Here is an 18,154-nt window from a genome sequence, read left to right as displayed (position 1 = left end):
GAAATCTAATGGGAAGAATTATTATTATTATTATGTAACTTTCAGTCCAAACTAAGAGATACAGGTGGCTTGGATAGTCCCTACAAACATTAGACTAGCCTTCAGCTTCATATGCTTTATATTAGGTTACCTTAGGATGTGAAGGCTTTAGTTAGTGGGAATTTTGCTGTAGATTCCAAGGGACCCTTATCTGCCACAATTTTGCCTTAACAAGGTATCAGTGCTTGCCAAAAACTGTTTCTTGGTTTGCTTACAAATTATTGCTAAAAATATTTGCCTTAACGTATGATGGGTTCAAATTTTCAGGCGGTATAAATCAGTGAAGCTGCAGAAGCATGCCAATTTAATCCACATGAGGATCTACCTGTAGGTTCTATCCCATTTAAGATCATTCCTAGCAGTAAAGTAATTAATTTTAAAATCTTCCTGGTTTTACATGGCAGGTATAGTGAGTTCACCAAGGGCTACTGCATTTTTGTGGCTCTAATCAGCAAATCAAGCAAACCCATCCTTTCAGAAATGTATTATTCCTTAAAAGTAAGACTCCAATTAACCTAGTTTTTTTCTTTATTCAGTCCTGGCACCACTCAGCAATTATATGCTATATTTAAATTTAGACAACACAGTTGCAAACATGCCTTTGGCAAGGCTGCTTACAATAGAAAAACTGAATAACAATGATTCATTGCTATTAAAAAGTTGATTTATATTAGCTATTCACACAACTTTGTGTTACTTGTTAACAACTAGAAATACTTGTACAAGCTCATCTTTCAACCTCCTTTTTTTCAAAAAACTGTCTAAAGTAAATTCAATTCATTTCACTTGATGTAGTACTTTCATGATAAGAAATAAATTTGCCATTTATTGGCAAATGCACTTGTGCCTTTAGCCTTACAGGGAGAGAAAGAAAAGAAATCAAACATCTTAACACAACTGCAACTGGGAAGTAGCCTCTTCCCCTAGTTACTTGTACAGACTTATGTACTTATTCCATGCTGCTGCAGAATAGGAGATTCTTCTAGCTAACCTATAACTATTTAAGAAATTTTGGTATTCGCCTTAATTTAAAATAACACAAGGCATTTGGAAGTCAAAGATTAAGCAACCTAACATGACAGAGAGCAAATCCATGTAATGCATATCAATTATAATACTTATAGGCTTGCACTGCTGTAGGGGTTTTTTGACTAAAGCACACATAATACAAAATACCATCATGTAAAAAAAAAAAAAAAAAAAATTATACACCATTGCCTAACTTAATGAAAATTACTTTATCAAGTAAGAGCTTGCAGCATTGAAAATTCTTGTTAACTATATCACTTGTGTCTTGATTTTAGATAAGTCTTTATTACTGTACTGTATGACAGCCTAGCAGTTTAGAAAAAAAAAAACATAAGTAATCTTAAAAACCTTCATCTGCCCATTCTCCCTCTAAGATTCGATCTAGCAAATGCTTTTCAAAATATTTAGCAAAAGGTAGGACCAGTAAGCAAAAATGACCAGTAAGTGATATCTTTAACTGCGAAACTTGTTTCTTCAACTTCTGCTCTGCTATAATGTCTTCTAAGTCAAGTTCTTTACATTCAGAAAAAAAAAACATAAAAACAAGTAACCATCCAAGTCTGTAACTATGCAAGTGTTGTGTGAAATAATTTGTTGAAGATGGTTAACTTTCCACTGGTTTTCATGGAGTTGTAAATAGCACAGAATAATCTGGTTGAGAAGGGACCCTTGAAGGTTATCTTCTCCAGCCCCCTACAATAAGCAGGGCATCTTCAACCAGGTCTTTTGGTTAGCTTCTATATAGAACACAATTTAGAGTTGTATCAAGGGTTTTTTTTTTTTAATTACACCTTGTAATTAAATTTATTTCATGACATTAATTCAGAGAGCATTAATGTGTGTTCACTCAATATGCATTTCAACACTGATGGGCATAGTTTGAGAATTGCCTGAATGCTTCTTTGGCTGACCAAATTAGATTACTTTTCATGACATGAAAGATCTGCACGTATTATTTACTTCTTTCTGGTTCTTTACAATGGCTGACAGTGACTTGCAATTCTCTCATAATGTGCAATATCACTAAACCTGCTACTCCTCAAGTTATTCAAGCATACTAAAAGGACATTTCAAAAATTAAGGAACTCTAGTGATTTCTGTGTAGCTCAGCTATCCACACATAAGATCTCTCACATGATTATAAAAAGTGTGAAAAAAATGAAAACTCTAATAGACACCATTTTTCCTTCATCAAAGAATAATTTCAAGTATTATTGTGAGGTAAACTGACAAGGATACTCTTGGAGAAAAGTAAGATGGATACATCATTTAGATTGATTTGAAGATGGAGGCCAATTTCTCATGGATTTTGCTAGAACAAGGATTATGAAGCATAGGTTTTGTTATCCCAGATATATTTGCTGATCTCTCTGACATGAGAGCAGTGAATGATAATTCCAGTAAGTAAATGTGAAGGCCATTAAACTACTGACTAAAATGAGACTTACTTTCTCTGACAAGATCCCAAGACCCATATTGACTTACACTGTTGCAAAGTCAAAGACTTCAGTCAGTGGCAAACAAATATAGTGGTATATAAAAGACACACTGCTTTGATATAGTGTAAGGAATTGCTTTCTAATTCACTGCAGGGAATGGACAAAGCATTGGAATGCATAAACATAAATTTATCCGTTTCACTGACCTTGAAGCTGACGTCCTTTGTACAAATCCTTTGTTTTTGTTGGGTGAGCTCTGGCACCATTATCACATTTAGGTTGTTCATACCTAAAGAACAAACAGGGAGAGAATAAAACCAGTCAGGTTAATTGGATTAAGAATTAATTCATTTTCAATTTTGTAGTCCTCATACCTTCTAGTATTTAGGGAATAAGCCTGCATTTTCATTCGGAGGGCAATGCAAACTTATCTGTCTATTTTTCACTTACCTGAAAGAAACCGTCTTTATTCTCCTGGAGTTGATAAGAAACTAAAAAAAAAATATTCTCTCTTCTAAAGCCCATTCTACTGGGAGAAAAACTAAAGAATTGCTATAAATTTTAGAAAATAAAAATTATTTTGAAAAATATACCAAAGAAACCCCACAGAATCAAGAAAAAATAAGGCTGTCTCCCACCTGTAAAACAAAAAAAGTCATAAACAATACCACAGACAGTATTCATGCTGGGAAACACCAGAGCTACAATTTCAAAATCACAGCAAGGCAGGTACTATAGTTAGGTACTACTACAGCTCTAAATTCATGTGCTACTGTATCTTGTAAAAAGAAATAGTTTAAGAAAGAAGGGTTAACCATGAATGTTTTGAACAAGAGTGAAAAAGTCATAGGATTTCCAGAAGGAAGGTAATTGGGCTGGAACTGCTTAAAGTGAACTATGAAGAAGACTGAATCTCCACCTGCTACTGAAATATTCTGGCTCTTCTATGCTTGCTGAGTTTACTTAAAGTCACTTTGTTAGTCTAACTGGTAACAAGAAATTCTGCTATTTGTACTTCCAACAAACAGTGACTTATGCAACATGACTAGCAAGATTCTTTTATGCAAGACCAGGAGACATGGGAGAGTCTGCTGCTGAATCTCACCTCCTCCATGTCCCACTATCAAAGCATGGTGGTTTTCCACTCACCTCAACAGAGTCTCTTTCTGAGTAATTTTTACTTTATTGTCCTAAAACAGACTGAAGTTGCAGGACTTAGCAGGTAGCACTTCAGAGAATGTTTCAATTCTCAGTTAAATTAACATGAATCGTGTCTATATACATGTGTGTGCACATACTGTTCACTAAATAGATTCAGGATTCTTTCATAGTTTATATAACTGAAGTTCTCCTACTCCAACTTCACCAAAATCACATTTATTGCGTGGCATACTTAAATTTCTTATTAAATTATACTAATCCAATTTTTTTGGAACAAACTATTTATAAAAACATTGAATGGCAGCAATGCTCTGGATTCAGGTCAGACTGCTTCTAAAAACAATAGCTAAATATTTTTCTCTTAATTATCAGGCAGCATAGAGAACTGCAATATTGTTTTTTCCTTTGGAGCTGATTTATTTCTATACCATCTGATGAAACTGACTACTGGCCCACCAAGTTTTGGCTGCTGCAAGAAGGTGCAGTACCATTTTTATGGACATGGGAGAGCTACAGACTCTTTTTTACCCTAAAGAATGGCAGAAATAGAAGGTGCTTTGATAACATGGGTTGGATTCAGATACTTGATGGACGACCATTTCAATCAGCCAAGAAAACAGTGAAAAGGCAATACCCACTAATGCAGTATCTGGCAAACAGCCTGGCCCCTGATTAATCTGATACCTGACTCTGCACTCCCCTCCTTCTCTTCCCTTACTGTGGCTGCTCTGTGCCTACATTTCATTTTTTGGCCTCTACTCTTCTACCCTTTGGGCTGATATTTTTGTTAAATACACTCATGGTTCATCATATACAAACTAAATCTATAAAAGCCCAGTAGGTGTTAAAATCCTGCACTGTGAAAAGTCTATGTTTAACTTTTTAAAGCAACTGAAGAAAGAAAACAAGTCATTTAAAATTTACCATACAGGAACAGCCATGCTAAAAACTGATAAGAAAAAGAGACTTGCCTCAGTTTTCATGGAGAAAGAGTGGGAACAGGATAGTATGTCAGAATGGAACATGGTCAGGTTAAAACAGTGTAGTTACAAGACATCCCAAGTTACTCTTTTGAATTTAAAAGAGGAAAGAATCCCTAGCAGTAAATGTATATCTAGAATTGGCAAGGGCTTGGGAAGACTTCTTTGTACCTCTGATCAGTCTGCTGGGAAGCAGTGAGATTTACTGAGGTGTACAAAGCAGTAGAGGATGGAGGCTTCCACAGGGATTCTACCGTGTGGGCAGCTTCATGAAACAGATTATTTATGTACCTGTTTAAGTTTAGAGAATCTCGTGCAATTTTGGGGTTTACTCTGCACGAGATCCTGGTTGCTAAAAAAAGTCACATGTGAGAACACAGCCCCATGGTTTCCACTGAGCCAAAAGGCTGAGGTTCATGCTGTGATTTCCAAGAGGCATTGGAAGCCAGCTGGTGAGGACCACACCAACACTTTTGTGGGAATGGTTTTTAGCCTTTAAATGCATTACCTCTTTTTAATCCAGTTTTATTCCACAACTTCACCTATTTCTTTTGTTTTACTGTCTTAAATGTCCTTCATTGACATGCCTTTATTTTAACTTTAGAAGGAGTTTATTTTTTTCTGAAATACCTTCACTGCCAAATGATTTGTCTTTTTTTCAGATGACAGTGTATTAGAAGGTAAATGAATATTAATAACTTCCTTTCATTTTGAGGGTCTTATTTAACATGACTGCCATTTATTGAGGTGTTCAGAACCTTATGACAAATTTTATCCTCATGAGTACATTCAAAACAAATAACAATCAGAATGCTGAGCTGTTCTGGCAAAGGCTTTCTGGATCTGTCTATCCTTTCAAGTGTTGTCCCTAAGCAATTCAACACTTATTTGCAGAACAGAAATTTCAGTGTGCTATGCACCCATCTTCCTACCAGGAGCACTAATGTCATCAGTTCCTGCAGCAGAGTTTTAAGATCCTTTAATTAGTATTTTGAAGTGGAAAACTAAAGGACAGTACACCAAATTTTGCACAAGCCCCTGGCCGTTTAAACTAGGAAGGACTCACATATTCCTTCTTTCCATTCTATAAGAATTACAAAAGGACAAGTGTATATACCTCATTATATTCTGATCCCTATTTAGTTCCCTCTCCCTGAAAAAAAAGTTTAGTTTTATCAACACAGAAAATAAAATTAAAATCAATAAATAATTAATGGGATTCCAGCCCATCTAAATATTTCTCAGAAATGAGGTCTAGACATTCCTCTTAAACTCCAGGCAGTAATTCCACCAGCTTGTTTACCAAGACTTGAGATTCCTAAATACATCAGTCATTCTCTATTTAATATGAAATTCCTAAAACTGAGTTCTCTCCTTACCCATCTGTGCTCAGAAATGTCCTCTTTGGGGATATCACTAAATTTTACTTCCGCAGAGCTTCACTGAGGACTGACCTTAAGTCTAACAAAGCTGAAAAATTAGAAATGGTCCAGAACATAGCAGCTGATCTTTTTAGTATCAGTCATCAGGCAGAGCCCTTTTGTGTCTAAACCATATGCATGGAAAGATTGTATCCAATTTTCCAGCCTTTCAACCTTGAGAAGTGCAGCACAGTGAAAGGTCTTCCTGCTGCCTCTTCTCCCACAGCTGAGTGACTGTGTTGTTGCCAAAAACAAGAGCCCAGCAGACCAAACAGGGGAAAAAAAGAGACAGAGACTGATTCTAGGTCCATAGGTGATTCATCAAGGGGTTGGGAAGACCTAGAATTCCAGTCTGTATGACAGTAGGAGCCAAAATGGCACGTACTGCAGGCACACTCTACGTATGAATAGGAAAGCAAGATGGTTGATTTTTAAGGATCATTACCTTCAGTTTCATAAATGGTTCATCCTGACATGCAGGATGTGTCAGGAAGCCCGCACAGATGAAGAAAGTGCACCTAACAAAATTCATATTTAAAAAGGAAGCATACAATTGGTCAGCTGATACAGGAGGAATAAACAGACACTGTTCAAGCGTGCAGGGATGGGGTTAGGAATCTGGTAAGGAGCAGGAAGGCAACAAGAATTTCCTACATGCGTATCAGCAGCAAAAAGAAGACATGGGAAGTTTGAGCCTGCTGCTGGGAGTAATAAGAGACCTTGTGACAAAGAACAGAGAGAAGGCAGAAGTACTCACTGGCACCTCCTCCCTGGTCTTTACTTGTAAGACCAATCTCCAAGGAATCCCAGGTTCTTGAGAGCAGCAGTAAAGTCTGTAGCAAGGAAGACTTATCCTGGGTCATGAAGGATCAACTCAGGGATTGTTTGAACAAATTGGACATACATAACTCCATGGGACCTGATGGGATGCACCCACAAGTGCTGAGGAAACTGACTGATTTGTGGGCCACTGTCTTATATCCGAAAGGTTGTACAGACTGGGAAAGTTTCCTGGGGACTGGAAGAAAGAAAATGTCACTTCCGTGTTCAAGAAGTGCAAGGAAGAGCCAAATAAGCCAGAGATCCTCACCTCAGTTTCTGAAAAGGTGATGAAGTAAATCCTCCTATAAGCTATCTCAAAATATATGAAGAAGAAGAAGGTGATTGAGAGTTGTCAGGATGGAATTATGAAGAGGAAATCATATTTCCCCAGCGCTGCTGCAGCTTCCTGTGATTCTGTAACTGCTCAGTGCATAATGTGAGATGGGCTGATATTATTTATCTTAATTTTAGCTAGGCTTTTGACACTGTCACTGAGCATATACTCACAGACAAACTGATGAAGTATGTAGGAGATAAAAGAACAGTGAGGTGTGTTGAAAACTGGCTGAACAGTCGGTGTCAAAGAGTTGGGATGAGCAGAAATATTTCAGCTGGAAGCCAGTCACCAGTGGAGTGCCCCAAAGCTTGTTTATTGCTAAACAATATTATTTAATCTCTTCCTTAATGACCAGGACAATGGGACATGGAACAACTTTAGTAAGTTTGCAGATGATACAAAACTGGGAGGAAGTGTCTGATTCAAAAGATGGTTGTGCTGACATTCAAAGAAACTTCAACAGGCTGCAGAAATGGGTTAGCAGGAATCCCATGAAGTTAAAAAAAAATGCAAAATTCTTGCCCCTGGCACAGATTTACTCCCTGCATCAGTACAGTATGGGGTCAACCAGCTGGAGAGCCACTTTGAAGAAAGAACCTGGGATTTCTGATGGATGCTGAGTATAAGGCAGCAAAGAAGGCCAATAGCCTCCAGGGTTGCTTTAGAAAAAGTTCTGCCATCAGGTCAGATCTTTGCCCTCTCATTCACAATGGGAGAATGAGACTTATCTGCAATGTTGTGTCCAGCTCTGAGCTCCCCTAACAAGAAATAAGGGCACACTGAGTCTAGCAAAGGGCTATGAATATGATTAAGGGACTAGAGCTTTTGATACAGTAAGAAAAGAATGCTGACAATGCTCACCCTGGAGAAGAGAAGGCTCACGGACAATCTTAATGGTGTCTCTAAGTGTCCAAAGGGAGGAAAATGAAGTTATAATCTTCTTGCTGATGTCCAGTGGTAAGAAAAAAGGCAGTGGGCACAAAATAAAATACTGAAAATTTTATGTAAAGGTAAGAAAAACCTTATTTTTGACTATGATGGTGATCAAACACTAAAACAAAATGCTTAGAGAGGCTATGGATTCCTCATTCTTAGTAATTCTCTAAATAAATTGGACATAGTCCTGAGCAATCTGCTATAGATGATCTTGCTTTGAGTAAGGGGACTGGATTAGAAAACCTCCAGAGATCCCTACCAATCTCACTGATTCTGTGACTCTATAAAATAAATTATATCAATAAGAACTAAAATACACACCAAAAAAAAACCAGAAGCAAAAGACAAAAAAAAAGAGAAAAAAGTAAAAGAAACAACACCACAGACCCTCCCCCAAAAAAAACCCAAATGAAAAACCCACAAGAAAACCCTAACTAAAAAAAAAACCTCCAAAAATAAAAAGAAGACCCTCACCAAAACCCAAAACACAACAAAAACAAAACCACAGCAGAAGCCCCATTGCTTGATGAGCACCAAAAGATGATTTGGACTCAAATTAGGGAACAGGAAATAAAATTATTTAAGATAATAATTCAAAGAAGGATTAGCACTAAAAAGAAGAAACAGCGAACAAACCTAGGGGTGGGAAACAGAGAAAGAGCACAAAAGGGAGCATCTGGAATCTCTAGAAGTCATCTTTAGATCCTCATACAATATGTATAGTGATCCTACAGTTTTAGTGTGAAATTTAGACTATTGTGTTATGACCATTTATGGATCTCAACTTGTCAAAAGCAGTTGATCAACAGCGACTTTAGGTGATAAAATCAAAGAATCCTTAAGGCTGGAAAAGACCTCTAAGATCATAAAGCCTGCTTCAGATGGCACTGTAATTGGCATAGTTGAGACTATGGTATAAACATCGAGTAATAACTCAGCACTCGAAGAATATGTGAAAAAGTCCTCCCCAAGAAGGGGAGGATTTACAGCAAGCAGCTTATAAGGCATGTTTCTTTCACAAACCTTATGCAAATGATAAAAAAGATTTTGCCTAAGTTATAAAAGAGTTATGATTGCATCAAGATACCTATACTGCCTGCCAGCTCCATATGAGCTTCTATAGCATTTCTACAAGGGCCAAACCTCAATAACCAACCTAAATGACATCCTTTGGAACCTGATATGTGCTTTGCCTACATCTGCACTATGTGGCTTACAATAAGTTACCCTGTATCTGGCTCAGCTGAGATGACTGAACTCCAACCTTCTATTAATAACACACTAAAATGATATTTCCTTGCTATGGGTTCCCGAGGAGTTGTTCCACCAAAGACCATCATATGAAATAGTTGAGGAGGTTGCTGGAAAAAATAACAAAATAACTAGGTATTTCTGAGGTTGGATGTCATTTGTCTCATAGACCATCTCACTTGCCTCCTTTATATTCAGGATAAGGAGTGTGAGATTTCCTCTGGGATTATTCATTATACACTTCAAGTCTTGGATTCCTAGCATAAAAGAGGAGTAAAGAAGAGGACTAGGATGGCAAATTGCCTGTGCCATTGCAGTGAAAGAGCCCATGGCCATCTGGGCTTAATTTTTGATATCTCAAAATACTTCACTTTATAAAAAACCTGTATGACATAATTCCACCAGCAATAGAAATCTACACGATAGTCCATGGACACCAGGATTAGTTTTTACACAGCTTTTGAGAACTGAACTTGTACTCCCTTACCTGGTTGAGGTACCGGGGATGGGACGTCCCGTATCCACCAGAACACACCAGCAGTAGCCCGTGGAAGGATGGCACTGCACTGGTTTGTAGAGGCCACCCTGAGCACACTCTGGAATGAACACATTGTCTTTCTGGGGCTGCTTCGCTTCCTCCAGGGCGGACTGAAGTTCTTGATCGCATGATGATGCTTTTGGATGGAAAAGAAAAAGTACTGAAGAAGATAGATGGAAAAAGCCTACTCAATTTATCAAACAGATTTTATACATTTCTTTGATTGCATCCAAATATTTTCTTTGTGAAGGCTTGCTACAGCTTGAATACCAGCTACAATGGTTTAGGCTATATATTGTTAAAAACTTTAGTTTCCTTTTCATGCAGCTGCTTCATTTTATAGACCTAATAGTATTTTAAATGCCTCTCTTCCTATACTTGATGTAATCTATGGATAAGCATTTACTTTGTGACTTTAAGAAAATCCTCATGCACTCCACAGTCACTAAAGAATGGATTCTTTTCAGAGGCAAGAGTAAAAATCAAACTGCTTAGGATTCCTTAAATGAATTATTTATCTAGATATTAATTTGGATTTTTATATTCTTCTCATTCTTTCCAGTTTTGAAACCACCTCTTGACACAGTGAGAATTCTTCCATGTTCTTTTCTGGTGATTCTGGTGTTGGCAATGTATGATTTGCTCTGGAGAGCAAAGACCCAGGAGAAGAATACATTTTTATGTCATGGAATCAGTACATCCGAAAATCTTTCAGAATGTGTGAAAAACTTACATACCTATACATTCTCAATATTTACATGAAACTATGAGGCAAGGGGGAAAGAACAGAAACCACAGGGCCTGAAAAGGCCTGTCAGTTTACAACAGTCAATAAATTAACACCTCTGGTGAGAATTTTTGGTCATTAGTAAATCAGTATATGTGAAACTTCAGAGGCAGTAAATAAGAGAGAGTATTTATTCAAGCCATTATTTTTCCAGGGACTTTAAAATCACCCATCATGTGCAATTTAGATTGTCAATAAATACATTTCTAAATAATTCACACACTATCCAATAGGAACAAAATATTAAATATTTGAAAAGCAAGAATATTAAGCCCTCTACAGATGTTCAAATTACTAACAGGAAAATTTCAAGCCAGTAAAATTTCAATCAGTAACAGATTCTCTTCAGTTAAAGAACTGTCATTTTAATGTTGCAATAAAACATAAAATTTAAAAAGTGGGTAATATTTACTCTTCTTTCAAACCAGTTAAAGGATTTACTTTTTGACTTTTAATAGTTTAGTGCACAAAGAACAGGTTGAATCTTGGCTGAATATTCTAGTGCATTTTAACAAATTTCTGCTCTAGGGTAATCTGGTTTTCTTTTATCCAGAGTTCAGAAAATGCTTTGCAAACTGTAGGCACCAATAGAAATTCACAGAATAATGCTGCTCCTTGACAGTTTTTTGCATATGTAAGTGTACAAAATCAGTAAGACTTCCGTGGCAGGGGAAAAGGTGCTAGGAAGATAAACACCTTCATATTTTAAATGGCACACAATTCCCTCTATACAATGGCCTGTTTTACAAAACAGTGTGTTTTTTTCCAATCCATGTAAAAGAGAATATCACTTTCTAGCTTGATTACACAAGGCACAGATGGAGGTCTTTAGTTGATTTTTTTTCCCCTCTTTTGTTGCATATAGTATTTGAACAGGGTATCTAGATAAGTTGATGGTTTTGCATACTTTTGTCTTGGTCTGCCCACTGACATAAACAGAGATTGAATACCTCTCAAATTTCCAGTGTTTAGATAATAAAGTGTACTTAGAGAATCACTGTGGTAGGGACAGAAACACTCTTTTAAAAAGGGGAACAGGAATTATTTGCATATTGAAATCTTCACAGAAATAACTATAGCTTGACAAAGTAGAAATCTGTCACCAACATCCTCCTAGAGCAGCCAAAATAAATGTTCCCATCAGTGAATATGGATTATGATGTATATCAAATAGCAAGCTGTAACAACTCTAGAAAACACCTCGCTTAGCTTTGTAGTTCACTTTTTATGTTTTGTATACAATCAGGCAAAAAAGAGCACGTGGGGTAAAGCAGCTACCATGAGAGAGAGGAAATAATTACTTTTTAAACTCCACTAAATTAATGTCTCTTTCATACTGATAAACCTTGGGACCATGCCATTTCTGTGACCTTCTCTTGGTTTATGTCCTTGTAACTAGCAATGTAATATGGCAGATGTGCAGGTATTCTTATCTCCCCAAAACACAGATTTGTATGAAAAATACATTTGTATGCTCCCAGCTTTGTTTAGAAAATACACTGGTGTATAAAGACCACATAGTCAGGTCATCCAGATAAACAACATGTATCACCCAGAGTGGGTGTGATGGAAAATTCCCAGTGCAGAAGCAGATATTAATTTTTTTCAGCTGTGAGCATAAGCTGTGCTCTCTAATTTCTGTGAAGCTCTAGTTTCTACTGACTGAAACAACCCATGAAGGACTGCACTGCTGACTCATGGGCCAGTGCAGTCACCTCTGTTAAGGTGATTCAGGTGACAGTGTTAGACTTAAATAACTGGTCTTCACTAATTTACTTGCTGAGGCAAGATTTTCTACAAGCTGTTGCTCAAGCCAGAAATTTGTATCTTTTGCACTGAGGTCATTTTTCTTCTGGTCTTTTTATTCTCTTATGTCAGGTTTTAAATCTCAAAGGCACAGAAAAGCAGAATTAAGGGGAAGATGTCACAAGAGGGCTGAAAACATGGCTTATAGCTTTAGGAAGGACAGTCAGAGGGCTGCTTGAACTTAACATTAGAAGTGAGACTGGAAACAGAGCAGACAGTAATCAAAGGAAGGTTTAAAGACAAATGACTTTCCCCTTTTAAAACTTTTAATTTCTTATCTTTCCCTTACAGATAGGAAATTTTAACAAGCAGAGGAACACTTATCACTGGGCTTAAATTAGTTTTCAGAAAAAATCTAGATTTTTTTTCTAACAAATTAGGAAAATAAAAAGGATATGATAAACACTACATTTGTCAGTTCTCTATGAGCCAGATGACTGAGTCATATTACAAATCTGCTGAACAGAGTCCTTTAAATTCATTCAACAAAAGTGCACAATAATTTATCATTTTTCAATGGCCCATGAGCTTCAGGTCAGCCATCAGGCCATCTGCCCAAGAAAGTAATTTCTGAAGTCTAATGTCTTGTACACTTTTGATGAAACCATTTGTGTTACCATTATTACTTCCCTGTTTGTTTTTCCCACTAGAATACTGATCCTACCTAAAGGAAAACTGGTCTAAAGTGCTTATCTATCTATAATCCTGCCTGCCAGAACCAGAACATTAATCCTTTGTGTGATTTCCTGTCTGAGGGACCCATTCATCCTCTTTCAGACTTTTCTTTCAATTAGTTACAACAGGAGTAGTGGAAAGATGCAACTGTAGCCCTGTGATGCTAAGAGCCCTTATCACAAGAGCTACCATACCACTGAAAATAATTGCCTTTGTAATGTCAGAAGAGTCATGGTCAACAAATGTTCATTTCCCAGGAGAACCAGTGATAAATGTCATTAACTCAGAAAATCTCTGACAGTTTGTCCAAACAATCTGACAACAACTATGAACTGGAACCATAACAGATGGATGCCAGAAGTTCATAAAATGAACAGTATGGAAAAGGATCTATGCCACAATAAAAGTCGGGTAAATACCTTACTCATTAAAATGCATCAAACTTTCTCTGGAATGTGTCACTACAATAACATTCCTTCTGGGAACAGAAAAGCACTGACACTCCAGTTTCTTCTTTTCAAGGAATGTGCTTACAGTGTTGTTATTTTACTTAATTCCTTCAGTTTTACCTTGCCAGAAGAAAAGAGATAATTTCCAAGCATCTTAGTAAAAAAATATAAACATGGCTAAAAAAAATTCCTTTCTGCATAGTCTACCATTTTAGTGCTATAGCTTAAGTAATTTATTTCAGGTTAATAAACATTTCTGCATTTCCTACCCAAACTCCATTTTAATTTAGGCTTATAAGCAGTACTGATTCAAAACAGACATTTCAATCATATAAGGAAATACAGCTTCTTGTCCAGTTTTATGCCAAGAGCCTTTGTACCATCCACCCAGGGGCCATTTCTGAATGACAAAGTAAAATTCTTGCTCACAACTAAGAGTGAGTTTAAAATAAAGCTTTAGATGCAATGCATGTTACACTTCCAGTGTCACAGTTCTATTTGATTTCTTCCCTCTTCATTTTAAAGATTAGTTGCTAAATACATTTTTCACGTTCTGTTTTAAGATGCCTTTACAGTCCATTGCAAACAACCAGCTGAAATGCTGCATCTTCTGTCAATAAGAAATACACTTCAGCTAATGACAAGCCTGGAGGAGAAGTTTCACATTTTGTATAAAACATTTGGTCAATTTTTTCTGCCAGTCCTCTTTAAGAAAACACTCTGGATTTCAACAAATCAAGTTAATTCACAAGATATTTTTTAAAGGAAACTTCAGTTAATTAAAAAAAAAATAATTCCATTCATTTTTGAGAAAAATACCTCAATAGTAATAGGATGTAACACTTTAAATCCTTATTTATTAAAGACTCCATTTACTCATCTGTGATGGGCTACCTAAAATTTTAATTAATGTTTACTAGGGAATGTCCTAGAGGAGAATAGCAGTGATTTTTCTGGAAAAATCATCCTGAATAATCTATTTAACTGCACATTTTTCTGTTGCACATCTAAAACACTGAGTGCTGTATCATGTATGTTAGGATAATCATCTTCTTATTCTTGTAACATGCTCCTTATTTCAGAAAATCAAGGAGTTTTTCTGTTGTATCTTATCACAACTTCTCCCAACGTGTGGAATTTCATGATTACAAATAATTTGAGTTGGGTTTTTTTGCATGAATGTAGATAGCTGTATTTATGTCTAAATTTCAGTACGGTTCACAGGAACAAGTTGTCAAATCTGCAGGAAATTACAGAGGCATCTGTATGGTACTTTAACATCTCCTGCCACTATACAAACATTTCCTTCCAACTTCTTTAACCCCACAATGTGCATATAACAAACAGAATCCACTCCAAGAAATTCTGTTTTCAGTTAGTTCCTTCTCCCTCCTTTTCTCATTATCATAATGGGCCATGAAAGGGCATTTTAGACAGCCTAGTTTTCAGGGTAAATGGATTGTTTATTAGGGCTTGAAGCTCAGTGTCCCCTACAGAAAATAGGTAACAAGAAATATGTGAACAAAAAAACTTCCAAAAGTGATAAGCAAGTTCTAGAGGATTACAGTGTAACCCTACAGGCAGCTAATATTCCAGCTCTACCTTGTTTCTGGGAGGATATACAGACAGAATATAATCATGTAATCATACCTAAATTGTATGATGATTTCTGCTAATCAGAGTGTTCTTCAAATCATCTGTCTGTCCTAGTTAACTAAGCCTAATTTAAGCACACTTCAAGTACTAATTTACAGAAGCTTTTTGCTAGTTTATTTCAGTACACCATGATTAGGATGGACAAATACTCATTCCATTGGTGCCCATAAAACAGTCCAAGAAATTTCATATCTCATGAGAATAAGAATTTAATCCATTTGCTTAGGATGAATCCTCTTTGAACCAGTGAAGTTGATACACCCTAAGGAAACTGATCAAAATATGTTTTTATATTTTTAACTACTTTTCACATTATTTCAAGTTTTATCAAATGGAATTGCACTTACATTACACCAAATTGTATTTCCACATATGACCAAAATGTTCGCATTAGAAAGGAAAGTGGGAAGTGGGATAATTTTTATTCAAGATATGCACTTCTTGCAGAGGAGTTGAAGTTGACTGAATGGCAAAACAGTCTACTAAAGCACTGGCTCCATCAATCCAACTCCAGCAAACACACCCCTTCAAGGTAAACTGACAGGTTCTTTACCTGTAGCTGACCAATTTCATCACCCAGAATCCATCAATTATCTTCCTACTATAAGCACAGCAAATACAAATGACAAAAATTCCTTAAATTATTTCATCCTAGTAAAGTAGAGATGTAATTCCATGGCTTTCTATTTTTTTAGGGTTTCCAGCTTTTGTCCAGACATTCTCTAGCATGACAGATTCCTTCTCTGAGGAGGTAGATGAAGTGGTATAATGCACTTTGAATGCCACCTTCTTACCCTTTGTGTAAAGTAAGCTGTTTCCTTGTCCATCATGGCCAGAGCATGGGTGTCTCACACCAATCTGCTTTAAGATTGTTTTTATTCAAACCAGGACACCTGTTCTTGCAAAAATTTTGCTGCCTGCCACCTCCTGACACTTTCAAATAACCTTGATTCTAGCTGAAAATAAGTGCAGCTAAATGCTACCAAAAAAAAAAAAAAAGCAAAAAATAATTTGCTCATGCTGCTAGCTTCTTATAAAGGCTGTTCATTAACCTGGATCAAACAAAGAGTATTTATATGGGCCAGGCTTCCCCCAGTAAAAACCCATGGAAAAATACCTACTAAACACAATGGACAGTACATCAGGTCTCAGCTGAATATATTCATATGCAAGCATGTTTCCAGTTAAGCCCAATATTTGTCCATGGACCAAGTACTGATTGTAAGGAATAGGATTAATTTCAGTAATAAACACTCAACCTTAGACCAAAAATCTAGATGGCAACCAAAACCTAGGGCTAAATTACAGCATTCATCTCATCTGGTGCCACATGTTTTGATTTACGTTAGGTTCAGATGAGCATCAGCATGAGGGTTCTCAAAGCCTGGAGGAAGCTGTCAACTTTCCTACCCATATTCTTTCTCATTTGTGAAAAAACTTGTGGGAACCAAATATTGCAGGCCCCTTGTGTGCATTTTCAGAGAGTGCTCAGTGTACAGCTGATCACTATTTTGAACTTTTGGAGCTTGGGCTGATGATTGTGGCTCAAAAAGCAAAAAGCTCATTGCTTCAGCACAGCCCTAATGATTAATTTATGTATTTTAGTCCATTGAACAAAGAAGGATAAATCACAGACAGATGCTCTCATTTATCTATGTGGTGTCATATGCAAAGACACTGCAAAACACAAGGAAAATCCTCTGAAAATGAACTGAGCCCATTAAAAAAAATTCAAAATACAGAAACCACTAGCCCCCCTTTAGCTTTACCTGAAAAGAGTACAATCATAATCAATATCATCTTCTGTCATACAAACTCCACTTTTACCTTGGGTCTGAGTCAAGTAGCCCTATATCAAATCAAGCTTCCTGAAATACACAAATTCTGTCCTACCAACTGGCAAAAGTTTGGGGGGCCATAAGACAGAGGTCTGAAATGTAATGGGATGACACGCTCTTTAACCAAAACCCAAACCCACTTTTCTGCTGGGATTTTTTTTTTTTTAAGCTTCTGGTTTAGGGAAGTTTTTGCACATACCTCTGCAATTCTTTATTTTCTTAAGATTTGAAATCCTGTAACCACAGTTACTGAGAAAGACTATAACCACAGTCACTGCAAAAGAAAAATAACTGTTTTGCCTTGAAAAGCCTGCTATTTTAGCATTCTATTTGATTGTTCCTTTGCTTGCTTGTTTATTTATTTTAGCCCAACTTCTTGGTTCAACAGATGAGAAACATTATTCAAGTATTCAAATTTATCCTCTCACAGAATTATAACTAACTTAAATTAATCAGCTATTCACTTGTGATCCTTTTTCTCTTCACTGCCATTGAACAGATTAAGGGATCAAACTATCTACTTCTTTGACACCAAATGTAATTCTCTAGTTTACCATTCCTACTCAGATTGAATAAAAGAGTAGTGTGAGATTTGTCCCAACTCGAAAACTCACACAGAAATTAGTCTTCATTTACAAACATGACACAATCAGATTCTAAACATTTAAATATTAGCATTTACTTCTACAGTAGTAAAATAAGGGAGAAACATGGACTATACATTAGATTACAGATAGGAGTTACTTCAAAGATGTATTTTGCATTAGAGCCAAATTTCTGTATTGAATTTCCCAGGGTAAATATTTTATTGTACCATCCATGAAATGTCAAAGTGCAGTAAATCAAAAGCAGCATAGTTTTGTTAAATCTTTAACAGCAGTGTGTAAAAGGATAGCAAGCCTTTGCAAAGTGCCAGGCATAATCCAAGGACTGTTTACACCCTACCTTCCTCAATGGATCTTTAAAAAGTACCTTTACACAAATCAAGAA

The 18,154-nt window shown here is 36.5% G+C and overlaps 1 protein-coding gene across 5 annotated transcripts in view; it reads right to left on the bottom strand.

The window, feature by feature from the left end:
• The window catches only part of SMOC2 (SPARC related modular calcium binding 2), a 140,199-nt gene that overhangs the window by 33,815 nt on the left and 88,230 nt on the right, over nucleotides 1–18,154 (bottom strand). For all 5 annotated transcript variants that reach the window (XR_003945720.2, XR_007777283.1, XM_030236231.2 and 2 more), the window contains exons 8-9: nucleotides 9,903–10,089; nucleotides 2,714–2,796 (exon numbers count right to left, since the gene is read on the bottom strand). Coding sequence is in view for 3 of the 5 variants with exons in the window: in XM_030236231.2 (XP_030092091.1) it covers nucleotides 2,714–2,796; nucleotides 9,903–10,089 (270 nt within the window). In the remaining 2 variants the exon portion in view is untranslated. The remainder of the gene's footprint in view (nucleotides 1–2,713; nucleotides 2,797–9,902; nucleotides 10,090–18,154) is intronic.

This window comes from Serinus canaria, chromosome 3, assembly GCF_022539315.1.
Source record: "Serinus canaria isolate serCan28SL12 chromosome 3, serCan2020, whole genome shotgun sequence".
NCBI lineage: Eukaryota > Metazoa > Chordata > Aves > Passeriformes > Fringillidae > Serinus > Serinus canaria.
Note: the sequence above shows the minus strand (reverse complement) of the source record. Positions and strands in the feature narration are given on the sequence as shown.